Raw genomic sequence first — 25,058 nt, 5'->3', positions numbered from 1 at the left:
ATTTTTAGTGCCAGCCATTATTTTTTAAAGAAAAAGATCATTACATTAGTCTAACTTACATTACATTTTCACATAATGTGGAAGCAAAAACATACGATATTTACTTCATCGTTTATTTTAAATATGCTTCAACATGCTAAAGAAACTAAAATTTCTATGAAATATTTATGGAGCAGTTATACAAAATTGGGTGGGGGGGGGGTTGGCGGCAGCGGCAGTGAAATGACCATCAAATACAAGGGCATACAGTTCTACAGACCCATAGGATAAATGTAAAAGCAATAAGAATCTTCGACAATGTGGATATTTAATACTGGCTTCCAGGCTGTCTGTGCTTCAAAGTAATATGTCTGCACCATGTTTTATAGCACTTCCCAGTGTTTGTTCCTAATCAACTAGGCCCAAGTATCAAAAAATTGAGTAGCTGAGCAGTTTAGATATGTATAGTAGCACGCTGATTAGTACATTGATTTTAAACGCTCACTTTATTGTAGACAAATTCAATTACTGAAATCGTGTGCAGCAATATACAGGATCCTTAAAATGGCACTTTGTTAAAAATACTGAACGTATGTATGTACAGTTCCCATATTGCACATACACATTAATGACATGATAAAGAAACCTGTGCAATGGTTGAAATAGCTTCAAGCAGCCTTGCAAATAGCTAATTTTTGACAATCAATGTAGAAACATTGCCATAAAAGCACCTGGAAACCTGACATTGCATAAAGTTCATGCAGTGATTCTTAGCATATCAGATAGAACAGTGGTCCCCAACCTTTTTATCGCCGCGGCCCGCTGAGCACGCGCAGGGGTGGGGGCACGGCCCAGGAGCTTTTGCGCACGGCCCATTGCGCACAGCCCAGGAGCTTTTGCGCACGGCCCAGGAGCCTTTGCGCTGCAGCGTTCATGTCCCCCGGCCGCTGTGCGGCCCGGTGCCAGGTACTCCACGGCCCGGCACCAGTCCGCGGACCGGGGGTTGGGGACCACTGAGATAGAACATCTCCAAGGGTGATTTGTCATTTAAAGCATTTGCTTTGGGGCAGGGGTGAAATGCTCCCGGTTCGGACCGGCTCGGGCGAGTAGGTAGTGATGGTGGCGGGCAGTTCAGAGAACCGGTAGCAAAAATCCCTGCCCCTGCCCTGAGTTGCTAATCAGGCAACTCAGCTTGGATTGTCAGACCCATTTAAAAGAAAAAAGTTTCTTTTTTTCTCCCCCCCCCTCCGCGCCTCCAGCTTGCTTACCTTAGCTGCTGGTCACAACGCGCTTGCTGTAATACCTGCAATCAATTGCATCAGCAAGCAACTGAATCTCCCTGCCTGCAATCAAGCTCATTGGTGAGCAGCTCTATCTGCAACTTTAAGATTGTGGACTTCAACTCCCAGCAAAGTTGGCTAAGGAGTTCTGGGAGTTGAAGTCCACAAGTCTTAAAGTTGCCAAGGTTGGAGACCCCTGTTCTATTGGGTAAGTTTTTTTCCCCTTTGGGAGCTTTAAAAAAAATAGTTAATTGGGGGGTTTTTAGTTGTTCTTTTTTTAGACCTAGCCATTTAAAGTTTAGGAAGTTTTAAATTTAGCTGCTTTTATATAAAAATAAAAATAAATAAATAAAATAATATTTGTGCAGCTTTCTGAGATTTAGTGTGTTTCTGTAGTGTTTCACACTAACTACACAAACACAAAATCTCACAAAGCTGTATCTGGAATTTTGTGTGTATAAAGTGAAAGTTGGTTTTTTGGGCTTTTTGTGGCTGTGAGGTTCCTGCTTTTTGCGGGGCCATTTTGGGTCTAGCACAGCTGCTTTTACATTGTGGGTGAGCCAGTTGTGTTGTGTTGTGTTTTGTAGGTTAAAAAAGGGCAAAGAAGTGACATTGACTTGGCCACGCCCACCCAGTCACCTTACCACCAAGCCCCGCCCACTAATTAAGCTCCGCCCACAGAACTGGTAGCAAAAAATTTTAGATTTCACCCCTGCTTTGGGGCGATTGTTTTTAAAGAGAGAAACAGCTGCTTTTAGCATAGTGTGGGAAAGCATTACTTAGCCCTTCTAGTTGAATTAATAAAATTAATTTGCATTTGTTCCTGCAAAATGTTTGCATAAATACAGCAAAATCCAATTTAGCTGTCACATCAATTCAGGACGTTTATGAAACATGGCAATAGTTCCATGTTATCGAACAGTTGTGTTACAATACCAGCTTGCCAGACAAAAAAATCCCCCCAAAATGGCTTTTTGTCATGTATTTCCCCATCGCCCTTTTATGTATGGATGTTATATTTATATACAAGTAATACCCTATAATGCCTATTTTAGTACCCAACAGTAGCATAGTAGTTTTACAAGAAGGCATGGATAGACAACTGCCAAAACAATGCACTGTATGTTATAATTTTTGTTAAAATGATTAAATCAAGGGCAGATAAATGTTGAGTAGCTATTACAGGGAAATAATGCTATTTCTCATTAAAGCTCAGGTGGTTTGTAAATCCAAATATATATATTTTTCTGTACTGATTCTTTGGAAACAACCTAAAATCTTCCAAAATCTTATTTTCATAGTGAAGTTACAACCATTTTCATCATATCTAAATCAGTTAAAAACAATTTGAGATGCAAATTGATCAGTGTTGTAAGATAAAATCATTTAATAGGAAAGAAAAAGTATAAATATTTCACAGTATGTTAACTCTATGCATAACTCCTGATTTCTCCTTACACTACTAATTAATTTAGAAGTGGTTTACGAACGCATTAACCAAATGTGAAAAATATACAGATGAATAATAGTTGTATATAAGAAAAACAAGACTAATGTAAGGAACAGTTCAATACTGAATTTCTGTCCTCGGTTTTGCACTGCTTTTGCATGATTAGTATTATAGTATGAAGGGAAGACATAATATTACAACTATGTTCTGACCCAGGCATAAAAATAATCTTAAATATTTTGCTAGGCATAAACCTGAAATACCTCAAGTGTATGTTAGGTATCAATCACATGAGAAATCTAATCACTTTCTTGAGAATATTAAAAGCTGCTGGAACTTTAAAAGCATTAAATGTAAACAAATCTGATTTCAGAACCATCCAGCTGTTAGGTCCAGACTTGGTCATAGTTGACACTCCTACATGTTGAAATAACCTGGGGACAGGTTATTTCATGAGTAATATGTACCTTCGTTTTCAGTTATTATACCTTATAAGATTGGATCCAACATCAGGTCAGTTTTCCATATATTGTTTGATTTAGATCCTTAACAATCTCTAAACTGATGATATAATTTCAAAAGCTTGAACATGTTCAGCTGCAATAAATCAAATCACAAGATTCACCCAAAAATAAGCATGGAGATAAATGGCACTTAGAGGAGCTGCACTTCTGATTAAATGTTCCATAGTCTATTTCAGAGTAATTTGCTGTTATCTTGCTATTTACTTACTCCCTTCAGACAGAAACTATCATAACAGCTTTCATAAGTTATAAAATGAAGCAATCTTATTTCAAATTATCTATCCACTATAAGAGTTATATCCTGTTTAATAGATTGTCATAAAGATACAAGTTTTCTTTTGAGAAACAGCTAGCCTTTGACTCTGCTTTGCCCAGGACACGTTCCACGTGATTTGCAAGAAATCCATTCAGAAAGCTCCTAGTCTTATGCAGTGACCAGCTTTTGTGAAGGCATTTTCGTAAGAATTACCCAGTGCAAAAATACATTGCATTACAAGTGTAGAATACGAATGTGCTTAGCCATGTAATAGCCATCCTGCTTAGATTTAGATGCAAATGCATCAGTGAAAAAAACTGTCCTGAAAGGAATTTCTGCACCGATGTAATGCAATTTTCATTTTAGTTATTGCATCTAAGGATACCTGTTCTTCTTAACTATTGGCCCAAGTTCCAGTTTAAATATTCAGAGTGGCATGCCTTATACCAGTAGGACTTCTACTATTTCAGTGTACACGTCAAGCAGAAAACACAGTTGGGGGAGGGAGGATTCTCATTTAAGGTTTGATTCTGACTTAAAATATTGAGCTGATTCTGTAGGTAACAACACACATATAATATCAGACACACAGATTCTAGCCAGTGATCCAAGTGAACCCTGAAAAACAGGAAAGTAAACAAATGGCAACTAACCTGCTTAATTTAATTCATCAGATTCAGAACGGAAGCAGTACTGAGATGCACACTGTATCTTTTAAAAAGCTGTTAGGCAGTGGTTGTACATAGGAGACAGTAGTTCTAACCTCTGTGTATAAAACAAAACCAAAGAAGGGCATTCAGATTCACATCCCAAATTAATATTTAACTTCAGATGAAACATTTGTGTGGCAATCAGATTTGAATAGACAGGGCAGATCATGTCACTAACACATGGCCAGAGATTGTTTAACCAGCAACATCAGCTGATCTAATATCTTGACGTTGGAAAGGATTAAGTAGTTTTCTGCAGTCATTTCAAAGAAATTGAGTTGGCAACAAAAAAGGTGGGAAGTTCAGCTACAGGGAAGGTGCAAGAAGTCTGCGAGTCTGAAGTTCTTGGTTGCCAAACATCAGATGTGGGTTGAATTTATACCTAAAGGAAAAAAAGGGAAACAAATGTAAGAAAAGGTCTCACACATGTTAAAAAAATCTCAGTAGAGAAATGTGCATTACCAAATCTCTGAGTTCTGAATTCAAATGTACCATAGGGTAGTAATTACAAATACTGAGCTTAGAAACTGGAAGACCACAAATCCTAGTCTTGCTTTAGATATAAAGCCAGTGGGGTGACTGGGCCAGTCAGTCTTTCTTAGCCATCCAAAGGAGGCAATGGCAAACTACTGAAAACGTTGCCAAGAAAACTACAGGTATTAGGTCAGGCAATCACAAAGAGCCAAGAGAAACTCGGGAGAAAACATGTATTATAGAAAAGTACAGTATCACCCCCCCTCAAAAAAATCAAATCCCCTAAAATTAACAGAAAATGCTACACATAGCAGAATGTGGTCCATTAAATGAAGGATTCATTTAATGCTAAAAATAACCAGATGCCCCATTTACAGGGCTTTTGATCTGTAAATGTTTATACTGTAGCTGTGTGCACATGAGCAAGGGAGGCAAAGTGTGTTTATTTAATCAAATGTATAGAGCCACCCAATTCATATATCTCTGGACAGCTTAGATATACAGAGCCATTACAAAATCCCCATTAGGAGAGAAAGAAAAAATAAAAATGCCAAAATCCAAAGCAAATCAGGCCTAATAATAAAAAGGCATGAAAACCCCTTATCCCAAGTTTGCTTGGATCAAGAACCAAGTCTTCAAGGCTTGATTAAGGGCAGGAGGGCCAGAACAATATGAAGCTTTGTAGAGATGATGGCATCTTTGCCATCATAGAGGGCAGATGCCACAATAGAGAAGACATGCTTTCTGCAACTATCAGGTGACATTGTATCAAAAACAGACCCCATAACTTGTCAACCCTGTTGGAACATTCAAGACAGGAACAATGAGAGAAACGCAGTCCCTCAAGCAACCAGACTATGGGTATGCCTGGTGGTGCAGTGGACTAAACTACTGTTAAAATAGTATTTAGCTGCCAGCTGCCTGCAATTACTGCGAGTTCAATTCTCACCAGGTTCAAGGTTGACTCAGCCTTCCATCCTTCCGAGGTAGGTAAAATGAGGACCCGGTTTGTGGGGGCAATAAGCTGACTTATTGCCCCCTGACTGAGTCCTAGTCTGGGAAAGATTGAAATAGGTGTACCTGATGAATCTGGCAAAGACTTCCTGGCCACAAGCTACTCCCAAGTAGAAGCAGAGAATCCAGGAAAACCTCCAAAATGCACAGCAGTTTTATTTACGGAAGTCCATTCACATCCAGAACTAAAGATGTCAAATCTCTCATACCAGAAAACCAAGAGCCCAAGTGATTCTGCCTTATCAGGGTTGAATTTCAACCTGTTCCTCCCCCACTTTCATAGCCTCCATGCATTGGAACATGAAGTTAACAGGAGTACTTGGTTTGCCTGTGGTTGATACGTACAACAGAGCATCGCAGCATATTGATGATATTGAACATAATAACTGAAGGAGTATATTTACCCTGGATCAAAAACTCCTGGTGTGCGACACGTTGCTCCAGCACAGGACTGTAGCATCATTAGCCGATAATTCATTTTTTCTAAAATTTCTTGATCTATTGTTTTTGCAATATTAGTAATCTGGTGTGGGTCTGCAGTCAGGTTGTAAACTTCAACAAACACCTTCATGAAAACAAAAGCAATGCTATTAGAAATAATTCATCTGACAAATCATTGTGACTGAAATTTCTTCCAAGTTCTAGCACCTTAATATTTTTTCACTCAATTCAACTAGATTTTTTTTCATTGATGAATGGAAAGCCTAGCCTTGGATCTGATTAGAAGTTAAAAATCATCTAAATGTTAATTTATTCATTAAAGGTGAATTCACTCAAAGGTATTAGAGACACAGAAGACCCAAAAAAGTAAGGTTCAAAATACTTTTCCCGAATAATTTTTAAAGCACGCACATCCCTAATAAATAAATATGCTAAACTTAAGATACCAAAATAATACACATCAGTTCTGTCAAAACAATGAATTCATGTAAGATTGAAACCATGTTGTGGATACAATAAGGGTGGCTGACACAGCTGTTCTCCTACCCTCAGGGTAGCAACTCCAGGCTCTCTGAAAATGCTAAGCAGAGGTTTGAAACTGCATTTCTTCAGGCAAGAGCTAAAAGTTAATTTTTCATTGTAATCTTAAATATATCCCTTATTGCCATAAACATGCTGTCTCCATTATTGATAACATCCACAGTAAGATTATAATGGAAGCTGCCTATGTAGATTGCACATTCTAATCTCAGTCTTCCCTCAGCTATAAAGAAACTAGCTGTTAAGTCAGAACAGTCATCTGTCAAATGTTTGCTGCTAATGTTGGTAATCATTACAGGATTTCAAAATTATGTTGTAGGAAACGTATAGTCTGTTACCTATGCTATCTAAAATATATGACAACATAATAGAATATTGCAGCAATATAATGTATTACTAACATTTTAATCTATGATAAATATTGGAATGATACATGGCTGCAAGTACATTTTTGTAAGAGGGAATTGGATATAAAGTGTAATAGGAATATAAATATAGAATTATTAGCTAGAAGAGAATTAGCATGACAATTCTCTTTGCTCATAAAATGTCTTTCTGGTATATCTTTAGGTTCAGCTTGTGAAAGCAAATCATTGCATTTTATAAACATCTTGATACAAAATATTGACATTTTTGAAACACAGAGAACAAACTTTTTCAATGGATGCTAATGGTTACTGTACATTTGTCTTTTAAAGAAATAGAGCTTAAAATCTTCTGGAATATATAGTATCTTTTTAGAAATGGCTACTGCTACTTCACAGTATTAAAATCAATAGCTATTATAAATCCAAAGGTTTAGGAATCTTTGTAGCTGCTTTATTGTAGTAAGCTCCAAAATGCATCTGATGATTACATATGTAAATGTATAAGAGAACTTGTGTTCCCCGTGTTTTAGCAGATTTAAAAGGCTTAATTCAAATCATTGTTAATTGTAGAAGTATTATATTTTCATAAGGACTACCATTAACATGGAATTACAAAAACAGACAAAATTACCTCACGGTCATCAAATTCACAGTACTGCAGATTCCATTTAGTTGATAGCGTCCGTACACATGCATAAGTATTGTTATATGCATCTTCACAAACACAGTCTGGAAAACAGTGCTATAAAAATAGCTAAGTGTTAGAATAATTTTAGTGTCATTCAAATGTATAGATCATTGAAACGTATATACCTCTGAGTCCGTCCCAGAGACCTCCAAAAATGACATCCAAATTTAATTTTCCCTGTTTTCAGCCAACATTTGACTACTAAGTATTTCCATATACAGCCATCTCCCTGTAAATTTAGAGTATGAAGGATTCTAAAAGGAATGCAACATTTTCAACATTACGTACAGTAACACCAGGCCCAAGGGCAGGACAAGTAGGATCACTGCTGTTATGTCCTTCTCCTTGGTATTCAACCAAAACATCTGATCTCCAGGTCTTGTTTATTTCTCCTCTCTATAACAAAGGATTAACAAAACTGGGAATTATTGCTTTTTACAGGCTAAACTTCTGTAATCAATCTATTTCTAATCAATAGATTAGAATCTCTTAGAATAGAAATAAACTCAACAAATATGAGGACCCTCTCAATAATTTCATGATGAACAACTGTTGTCTTTTTCCAATATGTAACGCCATCAAAAACACAACTAGTGAAAAATACATTTATTTTCATGTGCACAGGAAGATGAGGCATTTTGTTCATCTTGACCAGGGTTCTCAAACTCACAGTGCTCATCTTAAGTTTTCCAAGATCTCATAGAAAGCTGTTTTGCATTACCTCAAACCTGCTCAGTTTAAACAGAAACTAACCTTTCTGTATCTGAAGCATACTGCTTCAAGCTGTAAAGCAATTCATTCCTACTAGTATTGATAGAAAAGTGTGTGTGAAAATAAGAGATTTAATGTTATAATCCAGTGACAGTTACACTAAGGAACCCTTAGAGCAATTTCCAAAATAAATACCTAATTTGTGCACTCACCAACAATGGTAACAATGACGTTCCATCCATCTGCGTTTTATTCAGATCATAGCCTGCAATATCTAATATAGTAGGACCTAAATCAATGTTCGCTACAAGCATCTAGAAGGCAAGAAGAATATTACAGATTTTCCAGCTGAAACAATAAGAGTGTTACAGATTTACAGAATGTCATAAAACTGGAACTAGAAATTGCCAAAACTGCAAAGTAACAAAACTGAAGCATAATTTCCTGCTTCCATTTGCCATTTACTTATATAATCACCAGCTAACATTCCATCTCAGTGGATACTCTCACTTTAACTTAGACCTGATAACTGGTCACCTGGGATTAAATAGACAACGTTTTTTGTTTTTAAGCATAGAGAACAATGGCTCCCAGTATATTCTCCTGAGATCACTAGCAACTCAGAGGTTATTGCAGATGATAAAATAGATGTTTTGCGAGATTTGTCGTTTCTGACCATAATCTCTTAAATTTCAGGTGAGAATGCCAATATTCTCTAAATTTTAAACTCTTGAGAATCTCCATTTAGAAAATGTTGCTGTGGTCCCACAAATATTGCATTATTTCTGGATTATGGGTATGCCTTACCAATTTTTGATAACATAGTGGTGCACACATGAAGAAGGTGGCTTAAAGCCATTCATTCAGAATGTGAACATTATGTAGTAATTCAACTATTAGCCTAACCTTTTCCCATTCTTAATCATAAAACTATGCGTAAGGATTTAGAAAGGAGATTCATTCCAGTGTACATAAAATATATAAGAAGCAAGAGTGAGAGAAAGAAAAGGAGGTAAAGAAATCAGTCCCATATGACATATTTCAGTATGTGCATTTCTTATCCAAACCCAACCTCAGTAAAATGATTAATTTTATTAATGGGAGAGTGGTGTTCAACATTTTTTTATAATTTTAGGGGGTTGCAAAGACTTCTTTGCTCGTACCATTCATCTCTTATAGCAATAATACAATGTTCAATCTTGGCTTGCAAATAGAAAACTTATCTAGCCACCCATGTGAGTAATAAATGCTTCCAAAGTCTAGATAAGAGGCTTTATAACAACTTTTTAAAAATATCTCAGGTATTAAAATAAATGTAACTTCTGCTTTTTACCAAGCAGATTCAGAAACAAATACTATTCGATTGCTTTACCTACACATGTACATACAGTTTTACTACATACCTCTCCTTACACAGCCTATTTCTATTCAAAATATCTTGCATTCTTATTAATTATACTCAACCTATAATATAGTATATATATACTATAAATGTTATGGAATCATATAGCATTGTTCTCAAGGGAAAATATACCTTGTTTGTCTGGTTGGGTTTTATTCCTGGCCCTCGAACAAGCAATGGAACTTTAATATCAAATTCATATAGCTGCCGTTTGTCAATAGGCAAAGAAAACTGGCCTATAAATATAAAGAGCAGAAATTCTATCACCCACAATTTTCAAGAAATTCTGAAGCAGAATATTTATTTCTTCAGATATTGGTTTGCAAACTACTATTCTACTTTATCTGATCTTCAGGAAATATTTTTGATTAGCTGCTCATCTGTTGGCTTGAAATTTAGAGTTTCTAAATGACAATTTCTGAGGAGCATATATGATCATCTAAGTTGAAATAAATGTTGTCCAATGAGTCTGTATTATTTCTCTCCCCAGAAATATCACATTTTTTGAAAGTTTTCCAAATTCATATCTGGAACTCTTTAATTAATTCTAGGAGTATTTTATAAATCTATATATTACCTGTATGAAATCCATTGTCTGATGTGTAAAAAATGTATGTATTATCCAGCTCTCTCTGAAACTGCAGCTTCTTCACAAGTTTTTCTATTAGATCATCCACTGACAGAAGTGTTTGCCATCTGCAGAGAGATAGGATTGTTCAGATCAAAATACAAAAACTTTTAACAGCATTTTACATCTCACAGAAGACATTTATTTCACACATTCTACAAAGCCATGATTTATTTAGGTCAAGTAAATACTGTCACTTTAGCTGGGCAAAGATTGCTTTGGGTTTTGTTCTGTTTTTTAATTACTTGATTTGCTCAATTGTAAGAGCACTCATGTGAAACTTACAAGAATATTTTACTTACTACTAAAGAGCAACATACTAGCACATGCTGCCACATTTCACTATTTAGTTCTTCCATCAATGGAAGTAAGCAAATCATTATGATTTTGTAAAGTTAGGGTGGATGAACCATGGTAACGCAGTGGTTAGAATGCAGTACTGCAGGTTACTTTTGCTGACTGCCGATTGCCAGCAGTTTGGCAGTTCAATTCTCAGCGGCTCAAGGTTGACTCGGCCTTCCATTCTTCAGAGACTGGTAAAATGAGAACTCAGATTGTTGGGGGCAATATGCTGACTCTAAACCGCTTAGAGAGGGCTGTGAAGCACTGTGAAGTGGTAGGGTAGGGTAGGGTAGGGTAGGGTAGGGTAGGGTAGGGTAGGGTAGGGTAGGGTAGGATAGGATAGGATAGGATAGGATAGGATAGAATAGAATAGAATAGAATAGAATAGAATAGAATAGAATAGAATAGAATAGAATAGAATAGAATAGAATAGAATAGAATAGAATAGAATAGAATAGAATAACAAAGTTGGAAGGGACCTTGGAAGTCTTCTAGTCCAACCTCCTGCCCAGGCAGGAAACCCTACACCACTTCAGACAAATGGTTATCCAACATCATCTTAAAGATTTTCAGTATGGAGCATTCACAACTTTTGCAGGCAAGTTCCACTTATTAATTGTTCTGTCAGGAAATTTCTCCTTAGTTCTAAATTGCTTCTCTCCTTGATTAGTTTCCACCCATTGCTTCTTGTTCTACCCTCAGGTGCTTTGAAGAATAGTTTGACTCCCTCTGAGATATTGGAACACTGCTATCATGTCTTCCCTAGTCCTTCTCTTCATTAAACTAGACACACCCAGTTCCTGCAACCGTTCTTTGTATGTTTTAGCTTCCAGTCGCCTAATCATCTTTGTTGCTCTTCTCTGCACTCTTTCTAGAGTCTCAATATCTTTTTTACATCGTGGTGACCAAAACTGAATACAATATTCCACGCATGGCCTTATCAAGGCCTTATCAAGTGGTATTAACACTTCACGTGATTTTGATTCTATCCCTCTGTTTATGCAGCCCAGAACTGTGTTGGCTTTTTTGGAAGCTGCTGCACACTGCTGGCTCATATCTAAATGGTTGTCCACTAGGACTCCTAGATCCCTCTCACAGTTACTACTATTGAGCAAGGTACCACATATACGGTACCTGTGCATTTTGTTTTTTTTCCCTAACTGTAGAACCTTGTTCCGGTATATAGCTGGTATATAGACCGGTATATAGCTGGTCCTCAACTTACAACATTTAGTGACTGTTCAAAGTTGCAACAGCACTGAATAAGTGACTTATGACTATTTTTCACACTTAGGATCGTTGCAGCATTGCTATGGTCACCTGATTTACATTTGGATGCTTGACAACTGACTCACATTTATGATGGTTACAGTGTCCTGGGATCATGTGATTCCTTTTTGCAACTTTCTGACAAGCAAAGTCAATGGGGAGGTCAGATTCACTTAACAACCATGTTACTAATTTAACAACTGCAGTGATTCACTTAACAAATGTTGTAAGAAAAGTTGTAAAATGGGGAAAAACTCACTTAACAAATTTCTCACTTAGCAAGATAAATTTTGGGCTCAATTGTGGTTGTAAGTCAAGGACTATCTGTATAAGTCTAAGTCCTATTGCTATTGTTATGACAGATTGTTTTTCTAAAGTACTATTAGCTTTATACTTTCTAAAGCTAATTTCTATATTAAAGCAACAAATTGAAGCATGCATTTTCATATAAGCTTTTCTTCGCATTTGCAAAAACAAATTCCCATAAAACAAATTTCCTACCTTTTCCTAAAAGCATCATCTAGAAATTGTATTGATGAATTAGTCATTGGAGTCTTTGCTTGTCTGATAAGCCAATGTTTGTCCTGTAAAAGCATTGTTTAAAAAATGAGAAAAAAATGTATTTAATGTTTAATCAACATTATCTAACTCTAGTTGAAAATGAAGTGCAAAGTTTATTAGTCTACTCAGAAATAAATGGCACAGAATTCAGTGTGGCTTGCTCTCAGTTATTATGTTTAGAAGAGGTACCCTTAGCTAGCTAGCCTATTTATTTAATGCAATCATTAATTTCAAGTATCTTTTCCCAAATAAAAAACCGGCTACCACATTTTGGCATTTGATCAATTTCAATAGTGACTATTGGTTAAATAACCTCATACTTCAAAAGACCAAAGGAAAATTGAGCACCAGAATTTTCCATAAATATACAGTGTTTTTTGCCAGTTGCTGTTGTACTGTTTCTTCTACAAAGAAATCTAAACTCAAACATTACACTTTCTAAATATTATTATTTTTCATTAATAAAATAACATTGAGCGCAAGGTCTTACTAGGCAGGAAGTAACAAAAACACCAAGTATTGCTAAAGCACAAGACCTTGAATAGAGGAATAAGAAAAAACACTAGCCAATATAAAATTAAGAGATATCATTATGCTTATATCATGAAACATCATACGGCCTTCGTTTTCATTTAGAATCAGAACAGAAGGCACCAGTCTAATCTGGAGTTGATATTTTGACAAAACAAAATGTGGGTCTCTGTTTGCTAACTATATATAACCCATTTTATTGCAAAGTCCGCACAGATCAACATGTTTAAAAGAGAAATCTATCCAACAATAAATATAATTTCAGGACAGTTTGCATCATCTTCTTAATAAATGCCTTAATTTTATTTCATAATCTTCAATCTAGATATGTAAATTTAAATTCTAATTAAATAATTGCATTTACTTACAATGGAATCTTATATATACTAAAATAGGACCTCGGGTTTAATTATCTATATTCTCAAATAAATGTATTTGAGGCAAAAAAAAAAAATCAGCAATAGAGTCAATTTTTTAAAACAAACAATTTAAAAGCATCTACCCTTACAGTTGCCTTAGAAATGAGAAAGCTGAATCATGCTTTGGATACAGATTAACAAACCTGTGTCAGAATGCTAGGTAACAGGATGTAGGAAAAGCTGTTAAAAATAAATTAGTCAAAAGAACAAAGTATATAGAGAGTCATATGCATCAGGTGGCAAAAAATGAAATGAAGAAGTGACATGTAATGTAATATTCTACTGGGAGAATATCCAGTGTAAACAAAACCTAAGAATTAAAAAAAAAGAAATTTGCTACTACATATATTTACTCTACATATATTCTGAGGTCATGAAATTAAAGCAGGGATTCATTAATAATATCTAGCAAATACTAACAGGAGTATCTGTAAAAGATCTAGAATCCATACCTTTCCATGGATATTGAAGTTATTATTTCTTGGAGCACTGACATTCTCAAAACTCTTCTTATACTGCGGAGCAGCTATCCAAGGTGAGTGTGGTGCTGGAGTTGCTATCATCATGAAAAATGGCTCAAAGCTGGATTTGTACTCCAGAAAATCCAAGGACATATTAGCCTGAAAGCAGATGCTTATTAATTTATTTACTCATTATCATATTGAATCAGAACCAGGTGTCTCTAAGATAACATTTCAAAGTCACAAACCATTACATTTATTTTAAATGTCTTGTTTAGCATTCAAACTAAGAAATAAAGAAAAAATTGCAAGGCAAAAGAGATAATATAGCAATTCAAGGATTAAATTGTATAAAGAAGAGGAACAGTCCCTATAGATTTGGATATAAAACTCCAATAAAGTACGATAGTGATGAGAATAACCTTGGGAAGGTTCAGAAATGCCTTGATATCAAAATAATAATAATAATAATATAGAAAACTAGGAACTACAAAGTGACGTGCAGCAAATTTGTATCCTAAATAATTTTATAAGTACAATGTGACATGCACTTAAGAGTTAAGAATCTACTCTCAGGATTTCATTCTTCTCATATTGTGAACAATTCGAGCAATATGCTATTTCCAGAAAGATAGCCATATTAGGACTGTATAGCAAAACAATGTTCTGTCTCATTTTAACACAGATAACTATATTATGGCTAACATTAGAGGGACTGTAGTATAATCAACTACTCTGAAGTCTGTGCATAACAAATTTGATAGCATTTTATGCACATTCAATATACTAGTAGAACAAATAAACAGGCTAAAGCTAGTTGAAAAATTCTTACCAATACATCTGTCAGATAATCCATGCTGTAGTTCGCACCATGCTTACGTGCTTTTCCATTTACTGAAAGTGTGTAGTTATAATATTTGGAGTTTTTTTCCTAGCGTAAGAAAATAAAAATACAATGTTTATGCTCAGGAAACAGACAATAATAGAACAAAACCAATATCCTTTAGAATTTTGGCTTATTGAGCCAGATTCTGATATATGCCTTCCAATTGGCTTCCAATTTGTCATAATTATGTCTGAATTATGAACCTAGGGTTGTTTCTGCTAATCGTCTAAAATCTTACCAACCTAAAATATCCTACCCTGGCTTTGAGCAAATCAAACTAAGGTTACTAATTCACAGATAACACTAAAAGAACTTGCAGGAAGAAGTTTTTTGGTTTAACAATTAAGCACTACCAATCAGGAAGCATCTTCCATTATACTTAATCTGAATAAATCAGAATTCTTATAATCTTGCCTGAATTTGTCGCACAAGACTATTGTTGACATGCCCATAGTCATAGCAGATATAAATCTTAAATACCGTGTTTTCCTGAAAATATGACCTATCCCGAAAACAAGTGGCGGGTGGTTCGGAGAACCGGTAGCAAACATCCCTGCCCCCCATGCCAGTTGAGCCGCGCAATCATCAGAGGCGATACAGTATCACCTATCCTTTTCTCAGCCTGCCTTGAAGAAGTATTTCATGAGACTTCCGGTTGATGTTGCAGTGAGATCAGACATGAGGAGCGGGTCTCTGCGCTCCCGTGCCAAGTTCTCACTGGTGATGGGCTCCAAAAGGAACCAAAGCCGCCTTTACAGAAAGTTGGACTTTTAAACTGAGCAGGCATTGTTCTGGAAAGGCACTTTAAAAATACTGGAACTATTTACCTAAAAAACTAACTTTGTTTCTATATTTTGACTTATTAAACTGGTTAACATTGAAATCTAAACTGAAAGTACCATCTGCTGATGATAGGAAAGTATAACATATTCTTAAATCCTGGAAAATTTTGACAAGGATATGTTTTATGTACCTACGTCGTGACTGCTGGAGACTTAAATATGAGAATAAGGAAGATTTTTTCATTAAAGAGACCCCTGAATGCTATGATACAAGACTGAATGCATTTAAGGAGGTTCCGGAAAGCTTTTGGGATTGTCTAAAGGAACAGATTGATTAACTATGGAATACAAAAATTGTGAACATTGAATTCTTTTTGGAGAGTGACTTTAGGCTTGAATCTATGGTTTTTGGATTACTGGACAAGAGAGGGACTTACTAAAATAAGATGAGATGCTACATCAGGACGAAATAAATGGAATTTGGGAAGAAATGGCATCAATGTTTCAAAACAGCAAGGACATTCTGATAAGAAACCACAAGGAGATTAAGAATTTAATACATGGAATGGATGAAAAACAGGGAAATATTATACAAAGGACAATGAGTGATCAAGATACCCAGGAAAAGGAGGAGCCAATAGAAAGAGCAGATGAAAAAGAAGAACAGATTAACCAGCAAACAAACAAGACGACAAAAAGGAGACAATAACAAAAACAACAATGATTGATGAAATAAACCAAGGGGAAAACATTTTAAGAGATTTAAAAAGGGAACCGGAGATGCAGGAAGACATTTTTGAAAGAAAGACAGGAGCACGGCTAAATATTTTCGAAGCTAGACAATGGAAAAGGGCAGAGATGGGAGAAATGTTTAAAATGAATAGTCAGTACATAGATGCAGATAGGAATAAAGATCCAAGAGAGGAATATGGGAGGCAAGTTAAAAAATGAACAATTAAAGTTTTAAAATGGGCAAGAGATGATGCATAGAAAGGATTTGTTCTTAAATATAATGGTGGCATGATTAAAAGTTAGAATAGGGATAGAAATAAAAGAGAGGGGGAATATTAGTATACACATTTTTATACAATAAGATAAAAGTAGTAAGAGGAAAGATTAGAAATTGAATGATCATATTATTATGTTTAAACAATATTGTGATTGGCATTGGAATAACGTATTGAAACATTGAACAATTAAATAATGAAAGTTTATAATTTAATACAAATATGTGTGTTAACACTAGAATTACATAAGCCTGAGGAATGTAACAAATATGATTAAAATCACTATTTTTATTTGTATAAAATGTATATGTAAATAGGGATAAAGATTCAAGAGAGGAATATGGGAGGCAAGTTAAAAAAACAAACAAATCTTTAAAGTGGGCAAGAGATGATGGATAGAAAGGATTTGTTTTTAAATATAAAGGTGGCATGATTAAAAGTTAGAATAGGGATAGAAATGAGAGGGGGAATATTAGTATACACATTTTTGTTCAATAAGACAAAAGTAATAAGGGAAGATTAGAAATTGAATGGTGGTATTATGTATGTTTAAACAATACTGTGATTGGCATTGGAATAACTAATTGAAACATTGAATAATTAAATAATGAAAGTCTATAATTGTGTATTAATACTAGAACTACATAAGCTTGAGGAATGTAACAAATATGATTAATAGCACTATTTTTATTTGTACTAAAATGTATGATACCTAGATGCCACACTATTCATGCATTGATATGGATATACTGTAAAATAAAATAAAAAACTTGAGCGGGGGGGAGTAGTATTTCACAAACTAGCTGGGCAAAAGATGCAATAAAAATCAGTGGTGCCTATTTAAATTACTTAAGATTTGCAGGTGATGTTGGTCTCTTTTCACAAGACCCAGAAGAGCTACAAAGACACATACAAGAGCTGCATGAAGCAGGAGAACCATTTGCTTAAAAATACACCTGAAAAAGAGCCAGGTTATGTTTAATAAATTCACAAAAGAAAGAAAAAATATATATATTTGGAGAAGAACTAGATGAAGTAGACGTAGTAGACCACTACATATATCTTGGCTTACAGATCTCAATGGAAGGTGGTACAATAAAAGAAATTGAATGGAGTGTTAAATGTGGTTGGCATGCATTTGGCAAGCTAAGCATACTTTTCAAGAACAACCTCCCCCCTAAGCCTGAAGAGAAAAGTTTTCAATCAGCGTGTGCTATCTGCTTTAACATATGCTGGTGAAACAATGTACATGCTCAGCATTACAAGACAAGATAGAAAGACCTGCACATGGATTAGAGAACAAACGAAAGCATATGATATCATCAAGAGAGTAAAAGAATTGAAATGGAAATGGGCTGGTCACATAGCAAGAAGAACTGATAGAAGCTGGACCAAGGCAGTCACTAGAATGGATCCTACTTGATAAAGTGTCCATGAAAGAGAACTAAAACAAGATGGATCGACTACATCAGCAAGTATTACAGGCCCAATAGGCAAAAGAAAATTCAGAACTGTATTGATTGGAAACATGCGGAAGAGGCCTTCATCCTGCAGTGGATAGACAATGGCTATGATGATGATAATGATGATGAAAAAAAGACATACATACATCCTTCTTTAATACTTACCAAGGCATACCAAAAACTCCATCCAGGAGGAACATGGCCAAGTCCTCCTGCATCCTCTGCTCCATACTGGAAAATGAAAAATCTATCATTAAAGGAGGTTATTTCTTCATTTTCTCAGCAAAAATCTTAAGAGTATCCACAGTAGTCCCTAGAAGAGGTTTGAAGAGTGTACCATCGCTATCTGATCTAAGAAATACAAAGCTTTAAGCTAAAGTAAATGGCATGTTTTCTTCATGTAGATTTTTTTTCAATTGCAAGAGGCAATCCGTGTTGCAAATATTGAGAGCTTGCATATAATTGCCTAATCCCTTATAGGTTTTATAACCATTAAATGATTTAATCAAGAGCTTCACTATTAAAAGTAGTGCTCATTTACTTGGGGAGAGGTAACTTCTGATGCTCACCTTCCATTATTTCAATTATAAACAGTCTCCTAAGAACAAGCAACTCCACTGAATGCCACAAAATGTACCACACAAACTCTCTCACAATATTTAGATAACATGATAATTGTTCAGATTTTAAAATAAAGCAATTCCAACTAACTCCCATTGTATTTAAGTAGTGTATAAATTCTTGATATTATATTAATACATATCCTTAATTTTATAGTTTAATTTTCAGGAGCATGATTTCCTCCCTATATATATAATATTTAGATTTAGATTAATCCAAAGAGATTCTATTCTATTAAAATCAGAGATTTTACACATGCAAAAACCTTTTAAAATGGATATTTCAAACAAAATATAACATATACCTCATTCAAATATTTTCCAGCAAAAAATGTTTGATAGCCACATTCAGACTTGAGTAGAGCTGGAAAGGTATATGGCTCCTGAATCTTCTGCCAGGATTTGCTGCTGCAATTTCCTTCCAAAGTATTATTTACAACATGATGATTATGTGGATATTTTCCTGTCAAGATGCTGGCTCTACTAGGACAACACAGTGCACTGGGTACATACTACATGAAAAAATTGATTATAGAAATTAATTTCCTGCATTCCTACATTTCAGTCTATAACTTTTACAAGCAAATTAACATAAACAGGTTGGTAATTGTAGGCCTTACTGTTTGGGGATTTAGTAATTTCCATCAATTTTTAAAAACTATTCTACATACAATATCCAAATATATTTTAAAATATTTGATGATATAATATCCAGATATCCCAAAAGTGGAAAGGGGTCTAGAAAATATAATGAAGTCACTGTGGTGCAAATTGCTATCTCTAATATTTTGCTGAAGTAAAATATTGGAAAAATCTTATTTTTTAGCTAAGCAACACCAGAAAACTATTTATTACTTTTTGCTTAATATTTATTACTTTTTGCTTGATATTATAACCTAGTAATCATTTTAATTTTATATTTAAAGAAAGAATAGAATTAGTGACAATTGCAGTTCCATCATTACTGAAATGAACAAGATGTTTATTGCAAAATATTTTACAACACACGAAATAAGAATCAAATGTGTCACATTTTTAATGAATATTTTAGCATTTTTACTGCCAAATTTTAACTGGCTTCTGGAATACCATCTTTCATAAAGGCAAAAGAACACAGCACTTCAAATAATACTGCTAAACAGGGTGGATTTGATTTAAATCGAGTTGATTTAAATCACAATTTAAATCATGATTTAAATCACTAGTAAAAAGGCTTGATTTAAATCAACTCGATTTAAATCATAATTTTTAAAGAGCAACTGTCATCTCTGCTACTCCTTTGACCCACTGTTGACTCACCAATAGTCCCAGTGTTGCAGAGTATACAGCCTCATGCTACATAACTAAGCTCCATTTCATGCTGAATAAACTAAATTATTTATGTATCTTAAATAGAAAACTATCTACAATAGATTTTTACCCCAAAAGTTTTTTATTAAAATAAATTCGATAAAAATAAAAAAAAAACAACGATTTAAATTTAAAAAATCTGATTTTTTTGATTTTTTAAAAAAAAATCATTGATTTTTATCCACCCTGCTGCTAAACCAAAACACTGTCTAAATTGGAAACTCTTCAAAAAATATTGAAACACCCTAAAGTGCTCTAGTTAATCTCAGAAGATATAAATACTTTGAGCATTGGAATAATGTTCTCCCACTTGACTTAAAACAATATAATTTACAATGCTGTTTAGGTTTGTATTATAATAACACTTATACTCCAAGTCCCCTAAAAATCTCTCTCCGTAGTTTGAGATGATAACCAATAGGAAGGACACATTCAGAATTGAGGGATAGCATAAGCCAAACAATAAGAAACCCTCCTAAACTGCCTCTCCGGACCCCCTCATTATCTTTGTGACTAAATTTCTAGGAAGAACAAAAACAACTCACACCATTCATGCCAAAAGTATTTGAAGGCAATGTATATCTCCAACCAACATAAAAAGGAAAATCAAATTCCTATCAGTCTTTATTAACAGCTTAAGTGCCACCAAGATGAATATACTGTAAACATGCAGAATGTCCATAATTAAGGAAAAATTACCAAGTAAACTTGAATGTTGATAGAAATCAGAGAATCTAATTAAGACAATGCCCAAACCTAACAAATTGTTCAGAGAGTTCTCTGGTGTTGCCTAGCTAGAAAATTAAGATTTTCCCAATATTTTACTTCAGCAAATTATTAGAGATGGCAATTCTGCACCACAGTGATTTCATTATATTTTCTAGAGGTTCTATGGCCCTATAATATCCTTTTCAAATGAAATAAACTGTAACTGTATTTACAAGCAAGCTAATTGACTATTTAGGACCACAATTATTAGAAAATTAAAAGTTCTGGCCAGCTCTTTCCTTGACTTTAATTATTCATGCCTTGTGTCAGTTGCCTTCAACTGTCTTTTCTTATATAATCAGTTTTGCAAAACCCACCAAAAACTATGTACTTACTGCATTTGAGAAAGTTAGGCCCATTTCTGCAATAAGAGCATTGGTCTTTTTCAAAGGTGTCTGAAATAAAGGAAATATATAAAGAACTGTACTTTGTAAAAAAGGAAGATTTTACAACTACAATCTTAAGATTTACTAAGAAGTAAATAACACTAAATGCGCTAGAATTTTTCCCAACTGCACATTTTGAGGAGCTGCGTATACAGTATTCCAGTTAATTCAGAACTGTTTGATGTTGCATGCTTTAATCTTCAACAATAAAACTCGATGCACATAGAGATGCAAAGCAGATACTATTAACATGTTATAATAGTGGAATTATATATTAAATAGAAAATACCTTTAACTGAAATATTGTTTGAATGTGAAACACTCATGCTTCACCCAATTATTTATTAATAATGAGAATAGTATGTAGTAAACAACTTTTTAGAAAACATATTTTAAACAAATGTCATTCACGGCCTATTCTGATGGGTAATTCAATAAATATTCTGAATTTTTTGTCTTTCCAGTTTCCATGGAATCTAGTTTAAAATATTCAAAGATTGCTTCAGGACTCTGCTAGTATTTTAAATAGCATGAGCCCCGAACCTGAAGCACAAACCAGATATTGTTCACACCCCAAAGAATGTAATAACAAATCTTGAGGCAGAAAATCCCACAAGCATTCTGCTAAGGAATAAGAGCACAACCCATAAATTAAACAATTTCCTTCCTTTTAGATCACTCAGAATCAGCTGCTGCAAATGGGCTGCTTAATTCTAGAGCAATCCCTGCTAAACACCAACAGATGCAACTATGTCCCAAGACTTTGCATTTTCCTACTGTCTCAACACTTATTTTCATTGGTTCCACTACAGGTGCATGCAGGATTGTGTGCATTTCGTCTACACACCACTATAGCTGCAACTGTTTTTAAAGTATAATAAGAGGATCTTTTGAATCCCCTTTTTAAATCATGGAATGGAAAAACAATCACACACCAAGTCTAGTGTGTGTGTGTGTGTGTGTGTGTGTGTGTGTGTGTGTGTGTGTTGCTTCCCTGATTACCGCTCGACTTCAATCCTCAATATCCCCACCTAAGAAGCGGTAACTTCTTCTATTCAAGAAGTTCCAGGTGGCTTCAGTTCTCTCGTTTCCCTTTCCCTTATTCATGCATGTTTGCTCAGAACTAGGTTCCATAGTGCTCCCGCCACTGCAAGCTGCAGGAATGCAAAACAGAGGGTAGCACAGATGCATTATCAGGACACTCCATCCCGAGTTCTGTGGGCACCGAGGTCGTTCCAGAGTGCTTTCTCCCCTCCCTCAAAGATGACGGGGCTATTCTATGCATCCGTCACTACCGCATCGGAAACTCTCCGAACCACCCGCATTCACTTCGCCTGCTACCCGAGGGTCCATCTCTCTCCCCACCCCACCCCACCCCATCCCATCCACACGGCGCGTAGAACAAGAACAAGGCTACCATCCCCCCCAGGTAGACGTCCTGGTCATCTGTTAGAATCAGCACCACATTGGGCTTCCGCTCCCCGCTGAGACCCGTTGCCCCTGCTTTAGCGCCGACCCAAGCAGTGGAACCGAGGACCACCAGGAACACCAAAGGCCGAGCCAGAACCGGGCAGGCTCGAGCCATCCTCGCCAGGCGCGAACGGAAGGGAAAGAGGAGAGCAGCTAAAGCACCCGACCAAGCAAGAACAGTCGCGAGACAAGGAGGCGTAGCGCCCTTCCTTATTTCTCCACTCCTCTCCCCTCTGATAGGCTGACGGACGGAGCCAAATCAGGTTCACGTGACCTAGAGACCTCCGGCAACTTCCGCGAAGGCCGTAAACGCGCTCCGGGTCCACCCACTTGCTCTGCCTTTGCTGCCGCGCTCCGGTTGTGATTGGCTCCGATCGCTTCAGCCGTCGGATTTCCTCGAGGGAAGGTCGCCGAAGGGCGGCGCCAGGATTTCATTGGTGTTAAGACGCTGAGTCCTATCACCTGTTTAGGGGCTGGATGTTTGTCTCAGCTTTGAATCGTATAAATCGTAAGAACAATGATGTATTACCGTATAATCCTTTACCAAATCATGGAACAAAATATTGTTTAAAAAAAACACAAGAAAATAATATTTGCAAACTGTCAAATTAGTTACCTCGTAGCTAATTTGTATCCAACAACTTTAATGGTGGGCATTGCAACAGTTCATATATATCTGATCACACGGTTACAATTTTCACATTTAGCTATAGATGAATGAATGTATGCTTTTAACTTATGATAATGGCTGCAGTGGCTCAAAATATACATAGGTTCATTAGTTATTAAAATCTCAGACTCTTTTTTTATCCTGTTTATCCAAGCCAACATTGTTGGTTTGTGAATTCTTTAGGAATTCTATTTATAAACTGATTTAAATGCTATCCATACTGTGCACAAAATATGAAACTGTATGTTAAATCTTTCTGCCTCTCAGATTGAAAATAAAACAGAAGAAACTGAAATTTGACCTTGAAACAGTCTTTTAGCACAAAGTTAAAAAGGGGAGGCGGTTTTCCAGTGGCCTGGACATATGATTGCAAGAATTATTTGGGAGAGCATTAAAATTCAAATCATGATTAATGCTTCTGTATTTTATGGGGAGGAAATCTGTAAAATATTGTAGTTTGCTCTTAATAGCCTTCTATAAATATTTTATCACTTCTGTTCTTAGGAAGAAGCAGATTTTGAGTCATCAAATAGGAGCCTATCCAACAGGTTTTGTTTTCCCTAGAACTTAAAAAAAAAGCATGGGGAAAAGTACTTATAAGAAAAACATTTTTAAAATGTTATGTAAATATTCAGTTTATTTTAGTTTAATAATAGCAGTTCCATGCTAAATTATCTTGAATGTTGCCAAACAGCAAAAGTTTCATTATGTAACCAGTGTATTTCTTATAGCTAGAAGTACCCACCCAGAATGGAGAATTTTGTATACTTCAAGTAATTGCAGTCCTATAAGTTGCAAATAAGTTCTATAGCTTTTACGCATTCTTTATTTAATGAGCTTAATGCAGCCATGAAAAGAATCAGTCATAAATGTAGGTTTCCTGGTCTGTTATTCTTCCAATCAAAATGTATGCTTGGAGTAATAACTCTTAGGCTGTATTTGTATGATAGCTAATTCTGGTTAACTATAGTTTGTTCTGTCCAGTTCTTTAAAGTCTGCATAACACACTGAACACAACCCACTAGGTTAAGAGGTCTAATCTGGGATTCAATGCATTTTGTGAATCCAGCCTTAAACTGAGGGTGAAGTAGAAATTGCATGAAAAGTGAGGTGTTATGTTGCCATGAAACAAATAAAATTATGATCCAGACTTTTAAGTGATGCTTGTTTTTAACTTCAATGTATATATGAGATGCTTTATCCACACATTAGCCAAATATTAGTCACTTAATGATCCAGTATGTCACACAATTTTTAAATGTTGGGTCAGATACTGTGTTTAAATTAAGTATGGGTTAATTCTTGTGTAAGATAATAATTCCTACTCCAAGCATGTTTTATAAATGAAATATCACAGGTCGGATACTATACTTCTGGCCTGCAGAAATAAGTTTTCTGCACATATTAAAATGTTTTACCTAGTATGGTTATGTTTAGCTGGCATGAAGCTTCCCTATGTTTATGGTTTAGTTTATGGCAGTGGCTATAGAAGCACATGCTTCTACCATGTGCTTATCCTTTATTAATTTACTCAGGATAAACTTGATAATCTGAATTTAGACAACACATCAAACCAAACTATCACACTGGCTGGATATACACAGTGAG

The 25,058-nt window shown here is 35.4% G+C and overlaps 2 protein-coding genes across 2 annotated transcripts in view; one reads left to right on the top strand and one right to left on the bottom strand.

The window, feature by feature from the left end:
• Positions 1-2,622: 2,622 nt before the first annotated feature.
• On the bottom strand, positions 2,623-23,112 carry GNS (glucosamine (N-acetyl)-6-sulfatase). Its single transcript, XM_034403114.2, has 14 exons — positions 22,728-23,112; positions 21,260-21,319; positions 19,112-19,318; positions 18,352-18,417; positions 14,881-14,979; positions 14,040-14,207; positions 12,578-12,660; positions 10,415-10,533; positions 9,970-10,073; positions 8,648-8,749; positions 8,013-8,120; positions 7,668-7,778; positions 6,092-6,252; positions 2,623-4,581 (listed from the first exon to the last, which is right to left on the bottom strand). The coding sequence occupies exons 1-14, from the start codon at positions 22,893-22,895 to the stop codon at positions 4,506-4,508; spliced, it is 1,632 nt and encodes a 543-aa protein (XP_034259005.1). The 5' UTR covers positions 22,896-23,112; the 3' UTR covers positions 2,623-4,505.
• The window catches only part of TBC1D30 (TBC1 domain family member 30), a 38,119-nt gene continuing 36,137 nt past the window's right edge, over positions 23,077-25,058 (top strand). Inside the window, exon 1 of the mRNA XM_034403111.3 lies at positions 23,077-23,288. Within this exon, the coding sequence (XP_034259002.3) occupies positions 23,258-23,288 (31 nt within the window). The 5' untranslated portion in view covers positions 23,077-23,257. The remainder of the gene's footprint in view (positions 23,289-25,058) is intronic.

This window comes from Pantherophis guttatus, chromosome 7 (assembly GCF_059756535.1).
Source record: "Pantherophis guttatus breed Tessera chromosome 7, ASM5975653v1, whole genome shotgun sequence".
Classification (NCBI taxonomy): domain Eukaryota; kingdom Metazoa; phylum Chordata; class Lepidosauria; order Squamata; family Colubridae; genus Pantherophis; species Pantherophis guttatus.
The sequence above is the reverse complement of the archived record's forward strand: the minus strand, read 5'-3'. Positions and strand labels throughout refer to the sequence as shown.

Coding starts and splice junctions, on each gene's coding strand:
- GNS (XM_034403114.2), bottom strand. CDS start 22,895: ATGGCTCGAGCCTGCCCGGTTCTGGCTCGGCCTTTGGTGTTCCTGGTG. Junction 19,319..21,259: donor GCCTAACTTTCTCAAATGCA/GTAAGTACATAG, acceptor TTTTTCATGTAG/TATGTACCCAGTGCACTGTG. Junction 8,750..9,969: donor AACCCAACCAGACAAACAAG/GTATATTTTCCC, acceptor CTTGCCTTCTAG/ATGCTTGTAGCGAACATTGA.